The sequence below is a fragment of the Rhinolophus ferrumequinum genome, chromosome 8 (assembly GCF_004115265.2).
Source record: "Rhinolophus ferrumequinum isolate MPI-CBG mRhiFer1 chromosome 8, mRhiFer1_v1.p, whole genome shotgun sequence".
In the NCBI taxonomy this organism is placed as follows: Eukaryota; Metazoa; Chordata; class Mammalia; order Chiroptera; family Rhinolophidae; genus Rhinolophus; species Rhinolophus ferrumequinum.
Window position 1 is genome coordinate 33,766,631 of NC_046291.1, and position 17,667 is coordinate 33,784,297.

Consider the following 17,667-nt stretch of genomic DNA (forward strand, 5'->3'; position numbering starts at 1 on the left):
ACCACATTGTAAGTCCAGAGGTATTTGCCTTTATGGAATTTGAAACAAAAGAACAAGCAGCAAAAGCTATTGAGGTAGGTCCAGAACTTTTTTAGCTTCAAAGCAAGTACATCCATATCTCAGTGGTGGGGAACCCAGTCTTGGAAAATCTTGAAATCATGAACATCCTTTACTTAACATTTTGCTGGAACAAAGCTGAGCTGTAAGGATAGAGACTGCTGTTTGTGTGATCAATTTTTAAAGTAGACAATAACAAGTGTAAGTAAGGATATGGAGATATTGGAATCCTCACACATTGCTGGTAGGATTGTAAAATGGTACAGTCACTTTGTGAAAGTTTGGAAGTTTCTGATAACAAAAAACAGACATCACATGACCCACTAGTTTCACTCCGAGGTGTGTAACAAAGAAAATTTAAAACATATGCTCACCAAAAAATTGTGCAAACATTCATTGTGTTGTTTTTAATAGCCAAAAAGTATAAACAGTCTGAATGTCTATCAACTGATAAATGGATAATCAAAGTATGATATAGTCATACAATAGAATATTATTCAGCTATAAATAGAAGAAAGTACTGACATATGCTACAATATGGATAAATTTTGAAAGCGTCATGCTAAGTGAAAGAAGCCAGAACTGGAAGGGTATATTCTGTTTGATTCTATTTATATGAAATGTCCAGAATGGATAAATCCAGAGACAGAAAGGAAAATAGTAATTGCCAGGGGCTGGCAGTAGGGGCGAATAGGGAGTGACTGCTAACTGGGTTTCTTTCTGGAGTGATAAAAAGGTCCTAGAATTAGATAGTGATATTTGCACAAACTTGTGAATATACTAAGAAACCACTGAATTGTATATATAAAGAAGGTGAATTTATGGTATGTTAATTATATCTCAAAAATAAAAGGTACTAGAACAGTCATTCACCTGACGATAACATGAACCTTGAACTGTACTTTGAATGATATACAAACAGGATCATAGACCTAATGTAAAACCTAAAACTATAAAACTTCTAGAAAAGAACAAAGGACGATATCTTTGTGCTTAGGTTAGGTAAAAATTTCTTAGATATAATACAAAAAATACAATCCACAGAATTTTAAAAATTGATAAACTAAACTTCATCAAAATATAAAACTTCTACTCTTTGAAAGAGCATGAAAAGATAAAACATGCAATGGAAGAAAATATATGTAAAACACATACCTGACAAAAGGTTTGTTTATATACAAATGGAATTTTTTTACTTAAGAATTAATATGAGATTATATTTTAAAATCTCTGAAAAATTAACAGTAAGAAAACAAAGTGAATTAAAAATGGTTAAAAGACTTGAAGAGACAATTCAAATTGTGGATGGCAGATGAGCCGATGAAATGACACTCATTTTTAGTCTTTGGAGAAATGCAAATTAGAGCCACAATGATTATCACTACACACCAGTTAGAATGGCTACAACTAAAGGAATTGACAATACCAAGTGCTGGTGAGAATATAGAGAAACTGGAACTCATATATTACTGGTGAAAATGCAAGATGATACAGATCTTTTGGAAAACAGTTGAGTAGTTCGTTATTATGTCAAACATCTATTTACCATAGGATCCAGAAATCCAACTCCTAATATTTACCCAAGAGAAATAAAAATATATGTTCATTTGTGAATATTTACACAGGCTTTATTCATAATTGCTCAAATTTGGAAACAACCCAAATGTCCTCCAATTGGCAAATGGGTAAAGAAACTGTGCTACATCCAGATATTGAACATAAATGATGACACGACCTGGATGAATGTCAAATGCCTTATGCTATATCAAAGAAGCCAGACTTAAAATGCTACATATTGTATGATTCTATTTACATGATATTCTGGAAAAGGGACAGAAAAACAGATTAGAGGCTGCCAGGGGATGTGGATGGAGGAAGAGGTTGATTACAGAGGGGCACAAGGAACTTTCTGGGGTGACAGAAATGTTTTATATTTTGATTGTGGTGGTGGTTACATTATTGCACGTGTTTGTCAAAACTCATAGAACTGTACACTAAAAAAAGGGTCAATTTCACTCTATGTAAATTATAACTCATAAGGCCTGATTTTAAAGAAACCATAGCTTTACAAAGAATATGCATTTTAAAAATATATCAATTAGACCAAAAAAGTAGGAGTCTATATAAGCATTATCATTTGGCCTAATACAACCTTTCTACTGAGCAAGTATCTTTCAGTCCCATCAACTTACACTCAGACTGCCTTAAGACAACTGAAATCAAACAAGTAAAATAATAATGCTACTTTAAAATCACAGACATACTGCATTTGCATTAGCCATGGAACATTCACTAACCTTTTTAAGCAAAAAGCATTAATGAATTTAATAGTAGTCACCAATTTTCCCAAATTTTAAACAGCATTATTTGAGGCCAAATGGACACCAGTAAAGTCCTTGCCACAGGAAGTTAGTTTCATGCAATTATTTTTAGGGTGGACTATTTTCAGTTTACTTGATACGAGTGACTAAACCACAGGGGGCAGCTTGGTGAATGGTATTTGACCTTGGGCTAAGAATTTAGCTTTCCTCCTGCTCCAATTTTCAAATTAGAAGTTCACATATATATGGTAATACAAATGCTGTTTAGTTGAGCCAGAAGCCAAGAAATAGTCAAGGCTTGATGACTGTATCAACCTCTGTTGCTGGGTTTATGGTCTGGGGCAGGCTGATTCTCCTTGATGGTCTTGATTCTCTAGATAGCAGTGATACATAATCTTAACTCTCTTCAAATTTTGAAACACAAGTAGCAATGTCTTAAAGAGTGTTTTTTTAACTTGATTTGAATAAGAACTGTATTTGTTTCTCTGGCCATTCCATCTTTTTAGAACCCAGAAAAAGGTAACTTGCAGATAAAGTGGCAGGAGCTAACAGGTACTTAGGAAGCCTAAGTTAGCCTTTTTTTTTTTTTTGAAAAAAAAAAAAGGCAACGCCATCATGGTCAGCAATCATCCCTTTGCCTCCCAAAGGCCCAGTAGCTCACTCTCAGGGGACTTCTTGGCTAAACTACTCTGTGAACACCAGCGCTGGAGGCAGTGATGACTCATTGGCAAACAGATGCTCAACAAGCCAGTGTCCCCCAGAAGCAGCCTCATTGCTGCAGAGACTGGAGTGCTTTGAGTTGCAGCCAGCTTCGTGGCTTCTCTATTCCCCCATATCTTGGTATTCAACAAAATAACCCACTCCCTCATTAAGATCAGGTGATACAGGAGGCTGCAATACAAAAGAAATATAGTGAAATAAATCAAACGTGGAATACCTTGCTTTTAGCTAATTCCTTTTCCAAATTGCGTTTTTCTTGTGCTATTTCTTTCTCGGTTTTATTAACCTGCCCAAGGGGGAAGAAAAAAAGAAATGAGTCAATGTTAAAGCAGCTGACCGGCTCTACTATAGCAGACACATCCTGCATATCAATTAATACCTACACTGCAGAGATAGCATATCCTCTCAGAAAAGGGGCCACTCAGGGAGTCTCTGAAGCAGAGCAGACTTCACAAATAGCCCTGAAATTAGAAAGACACGTCTGCACGTCAGACTCTGCTGGTTCCTTCCTAACTAGGAAGGCAGGGCTGTTCCCCCTTAACCTAAATTGTTCCACTCCTTCGAGGGAAATAGATTTTTAAAATATCCCTTAATAAGGATGTGTGAATTATTAGTTAACATTCAGTAATGCTGTATAAGGGTCTATACTACTTGGCACAGACTACTTCCCATGCTAAAAGGCATAGATTAGCCATCTAAAGATTTCTTTAATGGGCAACTCAGACAATCTGCCTCTGGGTTGTATTTCTTGTTTTTTGCATTTAAAATACAATTCTAAAACAAGATGACCACCACAACCAGGAGCTAACATAATTCTGTCTCTTCCTACCTCTCTCTGAAGTCTTTCTTTCTCTTCTAGCAGAGACGTCTTCTCTTGCACTGAGGCTTCCAATTCACCTCTCAATCTTGCAATAGTTGATTCTAGCAGCTCTTTTTGCATTGCTGTCCTCTTCTCAGCATCCTGTACTTTCTGGATATACTGGTTATGCTCAAGGATTAAGTGGTCCCTGCAGGAAGAGAATAAGGAGATATGAAAGCTAAATGAGAACTCTTCAACAGAAAGGCTAAATGTTCCTATAGAACATATCTCCAGCCTCAGAGCAGTTACAAAAATGTTCTAACAAAACTAGTTGGTTGAGGGCAGGGTCTTTTTGCGCTTGGCCCAGCAAATGCAGAATTAAACGTTTTCATTAAAGATAAGAAATACAAATGCAACAACAAAAGATGCTTAAGAAGTTGCCCACAATTTACTTACAGATGTACTTGGAGTTGAGTTTTCTCATTCTGAACAGTCTGTAGCTCACTTGAGACACTGGCATGGGCTGCATCCAGCAGTAAGTTTTGTTCTTGAAATGTCTGTGTCATCATTTTCTGTTCTACCTGTTAGAAGTAATGTTAAAAGCTGAGATGCCAGAAAGTCATTTGATAGGGTATCATTCAAAATACCTGATCTAAGATACTGAATTAGCTTACAAAAGACAAATTACTTCTCTTAAAAAATGTTTATTTTAATGCCCAGCTTTGTCTCCACTCTGACTTAACCATAATGCTATCATTTTATTCCTTTATTAGGCAACAGTCAAGATGCATTGTCTACCCAGCTTCCTGCGAAATTTATAAAACTCCTAAAATGAACATACTGTAGATATAAAATTTATATTAAGAATAATTTTCGTACTTTAAAATTTCAATATACATATTTTAAAAAGTAAAACAATATCAATGGATATAAATATAAAGTGAAAAGACCCCTTCTTCTGTATCTCCCCACCTCTTCCAAATAATCCTACTCCCAAGGACAATCATATTTAATAATTTGCTGTGGATTCTTTCAAGAATATCTGAAAATTGTACTCAGATACTGTTACAACAATTGTTGTGCACAGTTTATCTTCTCTGGTTCCCCACTTGGAATTATCAGAACAACATTTTTATTCATACCCTCTCTATGTACAATTTATAAAGCTTTTGCAAATATAATACATATTAACAATTACTTCTATAAATGTGTTTTAAATTAACACTTGTATTTTAACAATATTTGATTGCAAAGCAAACCTTCACACTGGTAAAATGAAATCCCACTTGTATAATATCCCAGAGTTTTAAAATGTTTGTGACAATGTTCAGTCTACTTACATGTGACTTTATTCAGTCTACTAAATTGTAAGTTCCATGAAAGTAGGGATTTTGTATTGTTCACTACTATAATCCAATTTAGACCTATACAGAGTAAGACCTATACATCATACCTGTACAGAATAAACACTAAATGTTTGTTGAATTAACGAAAAATATTTATTGAGTACTTGTTATGTGCAAAACCTGCTTAGCATCGTGGGAAATAACAAAGATATAAGACAATGTCCTTTATGAAACTCACAATGTTATACAAGAAATGAGCCATGCACATAAATTACTACTTGGAATGCAGAAAAGAGAGGCAGTATAACATATGATTAAAAACATTGACTCTACTGTCATACCTAGGTTTAAATCCAGCTCTACCCCTTACTAGCTAGATGACTTCCAACAAGTTGATTAACTTCTCTAAATTTCATTATCGGTTAAAATGAAGATAACAAATATCCCTTTACATAATGACTGCTAAAATTAAAGGAGGTAATATATGTAAAATCCTTACCACAATGCTTGGTGGTAAGTATGGTTAAGTATGCTCCAAAAAAATAAGAGCTATTATCATTATTGTCTGTTTACTGTCCCAAGAGCATAAGTTGAAACAGAAAACTGATCCCTTCTGGTTGGAGTGATCAAGCATCCTGATGAAAGTGAGTCTTACAGAATGAATAGGATTCAAAGAGTTGAAGATAGAGTAAAGTTCATTCTCAGCGGAAGGGATGACATAAGTAAAATGGAAAAGCATAGATATTTGGGGAAAAGGTAGGTAGCTTGGAATCATTCATAAGTGTTCTTCATGATTCCATAAATAATGGGCAGGTAATTAGTTTTCCTAAAGTAATGATATTTGAGAAGAAACCATTAAGAAAGTACTTAGTGTAAGGCCAAATGACCCCTCTGATGAAAATTGAAAACCACCAATCAAAAAAAAATTCAGTTAATTTCTTGAAATTAATTTTTAAAAGATTTTATTTATCCAGTTGGCCATGTGCATTTCCTGACCTCTTAGCCAAGGAGGTTTCCTGTTGACTCTACCAGAAACTGACTGGTGTTAAATGAGTACCTGCAGAATGGCTTGATGGTCAGCAATAATTTGGGCATTTTCCATACTGACAGCCTGAAGCATGCTGTTCAGCTCTGAATTCTAACTAGTCAGTTGGTCATTCAAACCCTAAGATAACATGTATAGCAAATCCTAGATCTCTCTTATAAATAATTATTTTTACCTATGTAACATTATTTTTGATGACTGCATAGTATTTCACTAAATATGTGAACCTAATTTATTTAACCTACCCCAATGATATATTATTAAATTATAAAATACTGTCAAATATTTGGAGTCAACACCCTAAATAATTATAAATTAGAAGGAGCAACCAAAGCATTCGGCAGTTTACTGATCTTCCATTCCTCACATTTTAAACACTGGTCAGACAGAGCACAGCATCTACAGAATAGAATTTACAATGTAGAAGCCTGGCCAGTAATGTAGAAATCTATTCCTAACACTGGATGGTGAGCTGATAATACAGAATTATTACAGAATAATACAGAATATCAGAATTGTTTAGCTGATAATACAAAATATTTAAGCTCCTTTATCACCAATTACATATTCGTAAAAAATAAAATATAGATGACCGTGCCATTTCACAAGATTAATCTTCCAAAATAAAACACTAATCTTTTGTGCAACAGATCTATCATACATGTAGTTACTTTATACTTCTCTTGTCCTTTTGCTATTTTGATATTTGTATTCTTGTGGAAAATATTTATCTTAATTATCAGTTATTTTTGCAAAGTATATTTGGCAAGGATCTTATGTTTTAATGAACAAGTTCTTCAAGGATGGGGACAAATAACTGAAGGATTAATAGAATAACACTCAAAAAAGGAATAAGAAAGGAAAGATAAATGAAAGATTATCTGGAAAGCATCATAAGTGGTATGTGTAGTACAGTAGTTAGGAATACATTCAGGGGCACTTTAAAGTTATAACCGGATGTACAAACTGTTCATCAAGGAATACCTGGGAGGTGAGACAGAGGAGAAAAGAACTCTTGCTCCTTGAAAAGAAATAGCTAATTTTCTTTGGAGCCAGACTGCCTGAACCCAAATTCTAACTCTGTCACTTATTGGCTATTATTAATCTCTCTGTATATCAACTTCCTTATCTTTAAAATGAGAATAATAATAGTTTCTATAATAGTTCTGCAAGGATTACAATTTGTTAGTAACATAAGGTGCTTAGAATAGTGCCAGGAATATATTAGATTGGTGCAAAAGTAATTGCGATTTAAAAGGTTAAAAATAATTGCAAAAACCGCAATTACTTTTGCACCAACCCAATAGAATGGGTGCAGTAAATGTTACTATTAGTATAGTAATAGTAGTAGTTATTGTTATTATTTTACAAAAGAACATATCTGTTTTGTATTTGTTATAGAGTACAGCAAGACTATGATCTTAACATTAAAGTAATCAAATTGTACTAACAAAAAGTTCTTTTAAGTGATCAGTACTATCTCATAGGGCCACATGAGAAATAACGTTTGTCTGCATATTTGGTGACTCTTCTCCATATACATGCACATATATAAAACATCAGTTAAATTTGGGAACCACTATCCCATAGAAAATGGTTACACATAACTCCAAAATCCAGCAAGTATTTCTTAGGTTCCTACTGTGTGGTATGCTATAAACGATACAAAAAAAGTATAAGATATAGCCCTGGGCACTGAACTGATGATAAGTTTATAAGGGGAAAGAAAAGGTATGTATTTAAGGAATAAATCAGAAAGCAAACAACGGTAAGATGTAAACTAGCACATGATTTAGCAGTATATCTCATGTAATTATGTGTCATAAGATTTGGAGAGTGAAATGAGAAATGTAGTCAATTTGATAATGTTTCATAGATGAAGATCTTATAGAAATTAAAATTTGGATGATGGCAATGGTATGAATTTATATAATCAGAATTAATCTTGGTTCTTGGTTCCTTGACTGAACAAAATTAAATATCTAAAATACTAGAGAAATGGGAAGACTTACCTGTGCTTTTTCTGATGCTTCATGAAGGGATATTATTTCAGATCTCAAATATGCATTTTCTTCATGTTCCTTGTTGAAAGACATCTGCACATTCTATAGGAAAAAAATAATAATGTCTCTTTTTTATATGTAAGAGCTATTTTACATGTATCTCTATCAAAATACCTGTTCTGTCCCAGACAAGCAAAAAGTTAAGGGACTTCCTCACCATTAAATCAGCTTTACAAGAAATGTTAAAGGGTTTTCTTTAAGTAGAAAAGGAAAGGCCATAACCAGAAATAAGAATATATGAGAAAGGGAAAAACCTTATAGGTAAAGCTAAATATTCAGTAAGCAAATCACACATTTAAGAAGATACTACAAAGGTTAAAAGAAAAAACTCAACTATAAAAGAAAAAACTCAACTCAAACTATAAGTAGTTAGGAGACACACAACACAAAAAAGATCTAAAATATGATATCAGTAAGATAAAGGCATGGAGGGGGTAGTAATACTGCAGTCCTTGTAGAATATATTGGAACTTAAACACCTATCAGCTTAAAATAGACTGCTATAGATAAAGGATGTTATACATAAACCTCATGGTAACCACAAGCCAAAAAGCTACAAAAGATATACAAAGAACAAAGAGAAAGGAACCTAAACACAACACTAAAGAGAAATAGGAAATCACAAGGGAAGAAATCAAAAGAACAAAGGAGCAGAGGACAACTATAAAAAAAAACACCCTAAAACAATTAACAAAATGGCAATAAGTACATACTTATCTTAATTACTCTACGTAAATGTATTTATGCTTCAATAAAAAGATATAGGGTGGCTGAATGGATAAAAAAATAATGACCCTTCTATATGCAGCTTCCAAGAGACTCACTTCAAATCAACACACATACAGACTGAAAGTGAAGAGATAGAAAAGGATGTTCCATGCAAACAGAAATGAAAAGTCAGCTAGAGTAGCAATACTTATGAGTATATCAGACAAAATAGACTTTAAATTAAAAAACGTAAAAAAAGACAAAGAAGGACATCATATAACTATAAAGGGGTTAATCCAAGAAGAAGATATAACAATTGTAAATTATCTACACACCCAACATAAGAGTATGTAAGTATATAAAACAATTATTAATAGATATAAAGGGAGAAATCTACAGTAATGCAATAATAGTAGGGGATTTTAATACCTTACTCACATCAATAGATAGAGCACCAGACAGAAAATTAATAAAGAAATAATGGCCTTAAATATCACATTAGATGAGATCAACTTAATGGACATTTATAGAACATTTAACCTAAAAACTGCACACTACACATTTTTTTTTCAAGTGCACATGGAACATTCTCCAGGACAGAACATATATTAGTCCACAAAAACACCTCAGTAAATTCAAGAAGAATGAAATCATATCAAGCATCTTTTCCAACCATGATAGCATGAAACTAGAAATCAACTACAGGAAGAGAACTGGAAAGCACAAATATGTGGAAACTAAACAACATGCTACTAAACAACCAATGGATTAAAGAGGAAATCAAACAAGAAATCAAAAACTATCTTGAAAACAATGATAATAAAAACACAACTTTTCAAAATATATGGGATGCAGCAAAAGCAGTTCTAAGAGCAAAGTTCATAGTTATACAGGCCTACCTCAAGAGACAAGAAAAATCCCAAATAAACAGTATAACTATCCACCTAAAGGAACCAGAAAAAGAATACAAAAACCCCAAAGTAAACAGAAAGAAGGAAATAGTTAGATCTTAGTGGAAATAAATGAAATAGAAACTTAAAAAAACAATAGAAAGGATCAATAAAACTAAGAACTGGTTCTTTGAAAAGATAAATAAAAAAGACAAACCTTTAGCCAAACTCATGAAAAAAAAAAAAGGAGACAGACCAAATAAATAAAATCATAAATGAAAATGAAATTACAACTGACACCACAAAGAATCATTAAAGAATACTATGAACAATTATACACCAACAAATTCGACAATCTAAATGAAACAAATACATTTCTAGAAGTATACAAGCTTCCAATACTGAACCAGGAAGAGATACAAAATCTAAACAGACTGATGACTAGCAATGAAATTAAAGCAGTAATTAAAAAAAACTCCCAACAAATAAAAGTCCAGAACCAGATGGCTTTACAGGTGAATTCTACCAAACCTTCAAAGAAGAATTAATACCTATCCTTAAACTATTTCAAAAAATTGAAGAGGTAGGAATGCTTCCAAACTCATTTTATGAAGCCAGCATTACTCTGATACCAAAACCAGATAAAGATATTACGAAAAAAGAAAATTACAGGCCAATATCCTTGATGAACATAGATACAAAAATTCTCAACAAAATATTAGCAAACCGGATTCAACAATACATTAAAAGGATTATATACCATGATGAAGTGGGATTCATCCTACGAATGCAAGGATGGTTCAACATCCACACATCAACTAATGTTATACATCACATTAACAAAATAAAGGATAAAACACATATGATCATCTCAGTAGATACTACATAACATACACCATTTTAACCATTTTTAAGTGTACAATTCACTTAAAAATACTTGTGTTACATTTACATGTTAAGTTCAGTGGCATTAAGTACATTCACATTGTACAAACCATCACCACCAAAAAATAGTTAATATTTCTATCATTTCATAAAAAAGTTTCTTTATAACAATTAATTTGTAATAGACATATAATGCAAATGAGTATCCATTTTTGCCAATCCACCTTTTCAAACTATAAAAACCATATGAAAGATTTCTTTCCTAATACCTGGTTGACAACAGTTCTGAATATACAACTCATTTACACTGAAACTTTTTTTAATAAAGATTTTAGGAGAATCAGAAAGACTGTAAACCAACTTGTGTGAGGGAATATTAGAGAGGAAAGGACACCTCTGCACTCTCTAACCTCAAAACTTACCTTATTTTCTTCTACCAACTTGGAAATGAGGTCATCTCTACAAACTAAAAACAAAAAGTCCACATAACTATGATAATAATAATTTAGTACAACTACATTGAAATTGAAAGGTATGTTTTTCTTTGAGAAGCTTTGATTTTTTTTGGGGGGGGTCTGTCTTTTGTGTAAATAAAGAGAATACAAGTATTTCTATCATATTTTTATAGACTAGAAACTAAGTCAGGGAATTACTAAGAAATAATTTCAGAGTCATGTGCTATGGTAAATGAGGTCCCATTTTCTCTATGCATAGATGATAATCACTGAGAGATTTTTAAGCTGGAGAGGCACACGAACAAAAACTTGTTAGAGTCTAACAGAGGTTCAATAAAGACAGGGAGACGAGTTTAGAACTAGAAATGTAAAACAATGAGAGATGGCTTTACAGTAATGACAGTGGGGATGCAGAAGAAAAACACAGTCCAGTGGGGATGCAGAAGAAAAACACAGTCGTGAAATAACAAGCAGGGATAACTGTCAGGACTTGGTGGCTGACTGGTGGGATAAAAGGAATAGATGAGTCAAGGAAAATATCTGGAAAATGACTTGGGCAGTGGAGTGGATGGTGGACTCTTCAACTCAACACGGGAATAGAGGGCAAGTGGCAGGTTTGGAGCATAGAATGAGTAAGAAGGGTTGGAATACTTAAGTTTTCATCATGTGTTTTGATATCTGCAAGGCATCCAAATATAGATGTTTAGTTAGCAGTAAAATACCACCTGGAGCTCAGGAGGATGATTTTGTATGGAAAAAAAAATTTGAAACGATACAGAGAGGGAAAATAAAACCAAAGACAGAAACAGAGGAACAGTTTGGCGTTGTATGTTAGTAGCCAAAAGATGTAAATTTTTCTGAGTAATGTTTTGGCTTCATAGAAAATTCATAAAAATCTATTAGTTTTGTTTCACTTAAGTATTCTAAAGCCAGAAAATTACAAAATACATAAAAAGTCACATTTTATATGGGATACACACAGAAAAATTTTACTTGATTTTTCAAAGATAAGATCTGCTTTGAAAATTTCCCTAATCAAAGTAAGAATGAAAGGGAAGTGTTTATCTTACTTGGGAGAACAATTTAATCACTTTAATTAGTGCATGGGGGGAGTGGTTACATGTTTATTGCTAATAAACACAATAAACAATTACATTTTTAAATTAATTGAAGCAAATATCTAAAGGCATCCTTTTTATTAACCTAGTTAGCATAACTGTTTGTACCTTAAAGTAATAAAACTGCATGCATGTAAAAAGTCTATTAATTAGTATGAAGCACATACATATAGTTAGTATTCAGACAGGCTTCCTTTTCCTCATGTTTGAATTACTGTTATTTTAATCTTTATTTTTCTACTGGTCTTCCATATATTCTTTACAAAATTCAAAAATAAAGCATTAATCCAATGACAAAGTAACATTAAAAAATCACGCAATCAGAAGGCCAAATAATACAATAGAAAGATCTGTGTTTTAGTCCCAGCTATTCTATTTACTGAGTCCTCAGATACAGATCATTTTATTCTTCCTCATCTTTCTCAAAAGGTTGTTGTAAGGGTCAAATGAAGGAATGTGGCAGCACCAGAAAGTGTAACATATTTTTACAGCCATGCAATCATAAGAAGACAGAAAATTATCTTGGGGCATTATCAGTGAGAACTTCAGATAATAATTCACTACTCAACAACAATAACAAAAAAAAGAGTACTTTCTGTTAAAATCAGTAAGTGAGAACACTGAATGGATTGCTCTTTGCTCTATGTTTTTTATAATTTTCATTTCCCTTTTGGTATGCCCTGACTCCACTGCAGCCAGAGAGCAGAGAAGGCACACTAACAAGAACACTGGGCTTGGAGTTAGAAGATCCAGGTTCAAGCCTCATTTCGCCATTTATTCCTTTTGTAACGGGGAAATACGAATAGTTTTGCATATTACATGAGATCATTTATATGAAAGCTCTGAGTAAACCATGAAGTGTTACTAATATGTGAGGCACTGCACTGTAACTCTTTGTGATCTGTATAGTTGAGACTATCTGAAAACTGCTTTGCAACTACATTATTAAAAAACAGTAATATGATAAGGGCTGATTGGGTTAGAAGCAGCATGACTGAGCAACCTGGGTTCAAGTCTAGATTCTTCCATTTCCTGGTTCTGTCACCTTTAAGGACTCTGTTTACTCATCTGTAAAATGAAGAGATTAAGCTCTAAAATGGCTTACACCCACCCATTTCTATAAGTACAGATTAACCAAAATAGATGGGTAACCTGAAGAATGGAGAGTCTGACATGACAGTTAGATTCAGTGGGTTAGCAAGGATTAATGGCCTTATTTCCTTATTAACATTCTACTATACAATATTCAATCTAAATTTCTAGAAAGCAAATATTCCCAGGTCCATAAACACTTAAATAAACCTGAAAAAAATCTAAATAAAAAATAGTTTTCAATTAAGAGGGTAAAATTCTACTTTATTACCAACATTCTCTTTTCTCAGTGCCATAGATAGAAAGGAAATCAGCAATTTTTTACATTCAGGCTTGTGGAAATACCGGTAACACTGGATACTTCAAGAATTTGGGATCTTAAGAGTTTTTACACGAAATCTCAGAAAACTACCAAATGTGTAATTCTAGCATCTATTTTCATACTTAGATCAGACTTTAGTTGTGAGATACCCGTCTCCAACTCTCCTTTTTTTTGTTGCTCCCGTGCCAGTAGTTCTTGGGTACTCTTCATAGAACTGCGTAGCGCAAGGCAGTTTTGCTGCAAAATTTGCACCTGAAATTGTATAAGAAAAACTCCTTTTCTGTAAGGTAAAGATTTTTAATAAACTACCTTATAGCTCATGTGTGAGGCAGATTTTCCAATCTTAACATCCCTGAAGGGAGAAGGGCAGTTTATCTATACGTAACTTTAACTTTGTTGAGTTAAAGATCTCAACAAAGTGTGGAGTCTTATAGCAGTGCCGTCCAACAGAACTTTCTGGGGACTCACCAACACCGCAGTCACCAGTCACAAGTGACGGTCGAGCACTTGAAATGTAGCCAGAGTGTAAAATTGAATTTTTAACTTAATTTTAACTAAATAGCCATATGTGACTAGTGGATACCTCTATTGGCAGTACAAGTTATAGCAATAAAGGATCATTTACAGATTCCTTAAGTATAATCCTTTTTCTAATTCTACTGTGAAGGACAGCCATTAAAATAATTAAGTTAAAATAACGGGTTAAATAATAAAGTCATTAATTATTAATCAAATATGATTAAATTAAAATAAAATTAAGTTAAATAATAAAGATGATGTAATCCAATTACCGGTATTAGGATTTGGAATTACTAATTGCCTTGGGTTTACCTACTAATTACATGTAGGTACTGCAAATAACAACTATGATGAAGGCAAATATATTATACTAAAATAAATAATGAACTGAAAACAGCCATGTAAACACATCCCCTATTGCTTGTTAGTATTCTGTGCTTCAAGTATTAGCTCAGTTTAATCTTTATTTTCTATCCACATCACATACATAATATAACACGAGACCAGGGCAATCCCTTCCAAGATCAATCCCTGTAACAGAGATTATATGATGTAGGAGGAAGGATACTGTCCCAGAAGCTAAGTGGTTACCTCTACAAAGCCTGAGGCAAATTAACCTCTCTGGTCCTTAGCTCCCTCATTCATAAATTAAGAGTGCTAGACTAAATGACATCAGATCCTTTCTTATTTTGCACTAAAATATTTACTAAAGAAAAGTAAATAATTTAATAAATCTAGAGGAAATTATCAAAACTATAGGTTTATGGATAAAATTATCATCTTTTCTCTTTCGGTTTTACTTCCTTGATATAAATAAGGAGAGAAAAAATCTCTCTACCTGTTTCCGTTCCACTTCCACTGTTGACCCCATTTCCTGTATTCTGAGTAGCATGGCCGATCCCGATTTCTCAAGGGATTCCCTCAGGTACTTCTCTTGAGACAGCTGTCTCCTTAGCTGCAGAGCAACATTGCAGTTAGGCATGACCAAGGGAACATCACAGCAGTTTAACAAAGGTCCAAGTCACTGTGGAAAGTTTACCAGACATGACATCTCACCCCAAACATTCTTCATCCGTTTATGACTACTCGGAAGCATGCTTTTGTTTTTCCCTAATGGATAACCTTCTAAGAAATACAGTCAATTTGTTGCCTTTGTCCTATTGTGTAAGTCTGTTTTCCAAATTGTGGGTCAGACCCATTTAGTAAGTTGCAAGCAGCACTCCAAAAAGGAAAAACAAAAAGGAATAGAAAGAAAATATCTGAAGCACATAGCAAATAAGGAAGAGTAAGTATTGCTTTGTGAAATGTCTGTATTTACATACCTGTGTACAGTGTTGCAATGTAAAACATTTGTCTTACAACGAATTGTTGTGAATAAGTCTGAAAAAAAAACTAACATACCTACTATACGTATTTTCTGTCTTTATTTTTTAAAATCTTATTTTCTTATATTTTGATTTCCTTGTCTATATATTTTTTATCCTATAGTTTTATAAACATACCTTTGAAAGCTGTTTCAATTTTGTTTTGGAATTTAAAGGTCTAAAGAAATAATGAAGTAAACTGTTTTTTTTCTTTACTCTTCTATGTCTGGGCATTTTTTTTTAAATAATTTTTTTACTTTTCAATTACACTTGACATATAATATTAGTTTCAGGTGTATAACATAGTGATTACACATTTACATAACTTATGACATGATCACCCTGATAAATCTAGTACCCACCTGTCACCATCCATAGTTACTACAATATTATTGACTATATTTCCTATGATGTACTTTATATTCTGGTGACTCTTTTGTAACTACCTGAAGTAACTGTTAAATAGCAGACAAAACTGACACTCAGGAATTGGGGTACACTACCTTATCTATCTCAATAAGTATAAAATGAGTCAGAAAGAGATAAAAGGAAGAGTATTTTATCATGAGGTAAGGAGATCCTTTTCAACTTAAAATGGGAATTGCAGAACGTTATTCCTTTTATGTAGTGATGTTAAATTAAAAGAAATTCTATTTTTAAGTCCCAGTGGAGATGACATAAGAGTACACTTTATAAGTTATATGTTTTCTCCATGGATGACATATTTTGTGCTTTAAATGTTTTTAAAAGTTGAAAGAGATAAAAATCTGTGTTGGAATGGAACTGTTATAAGAGCCCATTTTGGAAATATTCTATGATATTCTTAATCATACCCTAATATTGATATTTAGGTTTTTCTAGTTTTTCACTATTCTTTATACTGTTCTGCTAAACATGCTTGTGAATAAATCTTTCATTGCAGTTCTGCTTATATCCTTGGGATAAATTCCCACAAGAGGAATCCATAGGTTAAAGGTATAAACATTTTTTAAACTTTTGATACATCTTGTAATTTTACTTCCAAATTTAGCCTATCAATAGTATCTGAATAAATTCCATCAGAACTATGTATTATCATTTTCTTAAATCTTTGCTAAGGTAGTAAATGAAAAACATCTTAACAGTTTCTCATTTCTTTGGTTACTAGTGAGATTAAACATTTTCTAATATGGTTATTAGCTCTTCGTGTATCTTTTGAACTGTATTTCTTATTCTTCACCCACTATTTTTTGTTGTTGTTATTGTTTGTTTTTTGGGGGCAATTTCAAGTTCTTTAAAACAGAAGACTATTAATGTTTTCTGTAGTTTTGTTGTTTTTTTAAATTAAAATTTATTGGGGTGACAATTTTTAGTAAAGTTACATAGATTTCAGTTACATAGATTTCATAGATTTGTACAATTCTGTATTACATCATCTATAAATCCAATTGTGTGTTCACCACCCAGAGTCATTTCTCTTTCCATCACCATATATTTGACCCCATTTACCCTCTTCTACAGCCCCCTCCCCGCCTTACCCTCTGGTAACCACTAAACTATTTTCTATGACTATGAGTTTTTGTTTCTTCATTTGTTTGTCTTGTTCTTTTGTTGTTTTCAGTTTTATATACCACATATCAGTGAAATCATATGGTTCTCTATTTTTTCTGTCTGACTTATTTCACTTAGCATTATAATCGCAATATCCATCCATATTGTCGCAAATGGTACTATTTCATCTTTTCTTACAGCTGAATAGTATTCCATTGTGTATATATACCACAACTTCTTTATCCATTAATCAATCAAAGGACACTTTGTTGTTTCCATGTGTTGGCCACCATAAATAAAACTGCAATGAACATTGCAGCACATATGTCTTTATGGATAAATGTTTTCAGATTTTTTTAGTAGATACCCAGGAGAAGAATTGCTGGATCATATGGGAATTCTATTCTTAATTTTTGGAGGAACCTCCACACTG

General features: G+C 33.0%; 1 protein-coding gene across 1 annotated transcript in view; it reads right to left on the reverse strand.

The window, feature by feature from the left end:
• CCDC150 (coiled-coil domain containing 150) overlaps positions 1-17,667 on the reverse strand; it is a 67,027-nt gene that overhangs the window by 36,299 nt on the left and 13,061 nt on the right. The window contains exons 6-12 of the mRNA XM_033112403.1: positions 15,179-15,295; positions 13,944-14,073; positions 11,257-11,300; positions 8,301-8,393; positions 4,354-4,478; positions 3,928-4,105; positions 3,316-3,384 (exon numbers count right to left, since the gene is read on the reverse strand). Coding sequence (XP_032968294.1) covers positions 3,316-3,384; positions 3,928-4,105; positions 4,354-4,478; positions 8,301-8,393; positions 11,257-11,300; positions 13,944-14,073; positions 15,179-15,295 — 756 coding nt within the window. The remainder of the gene's footprint in view (positions 1-3,315; positions 3,385-3,927; positions 4,106-4,353; positions 4,479-8,300; positions 8,394-11,256; positions 11,301-13,943; positions 14,074-15,178; positions 15,296-17,667) is intronic.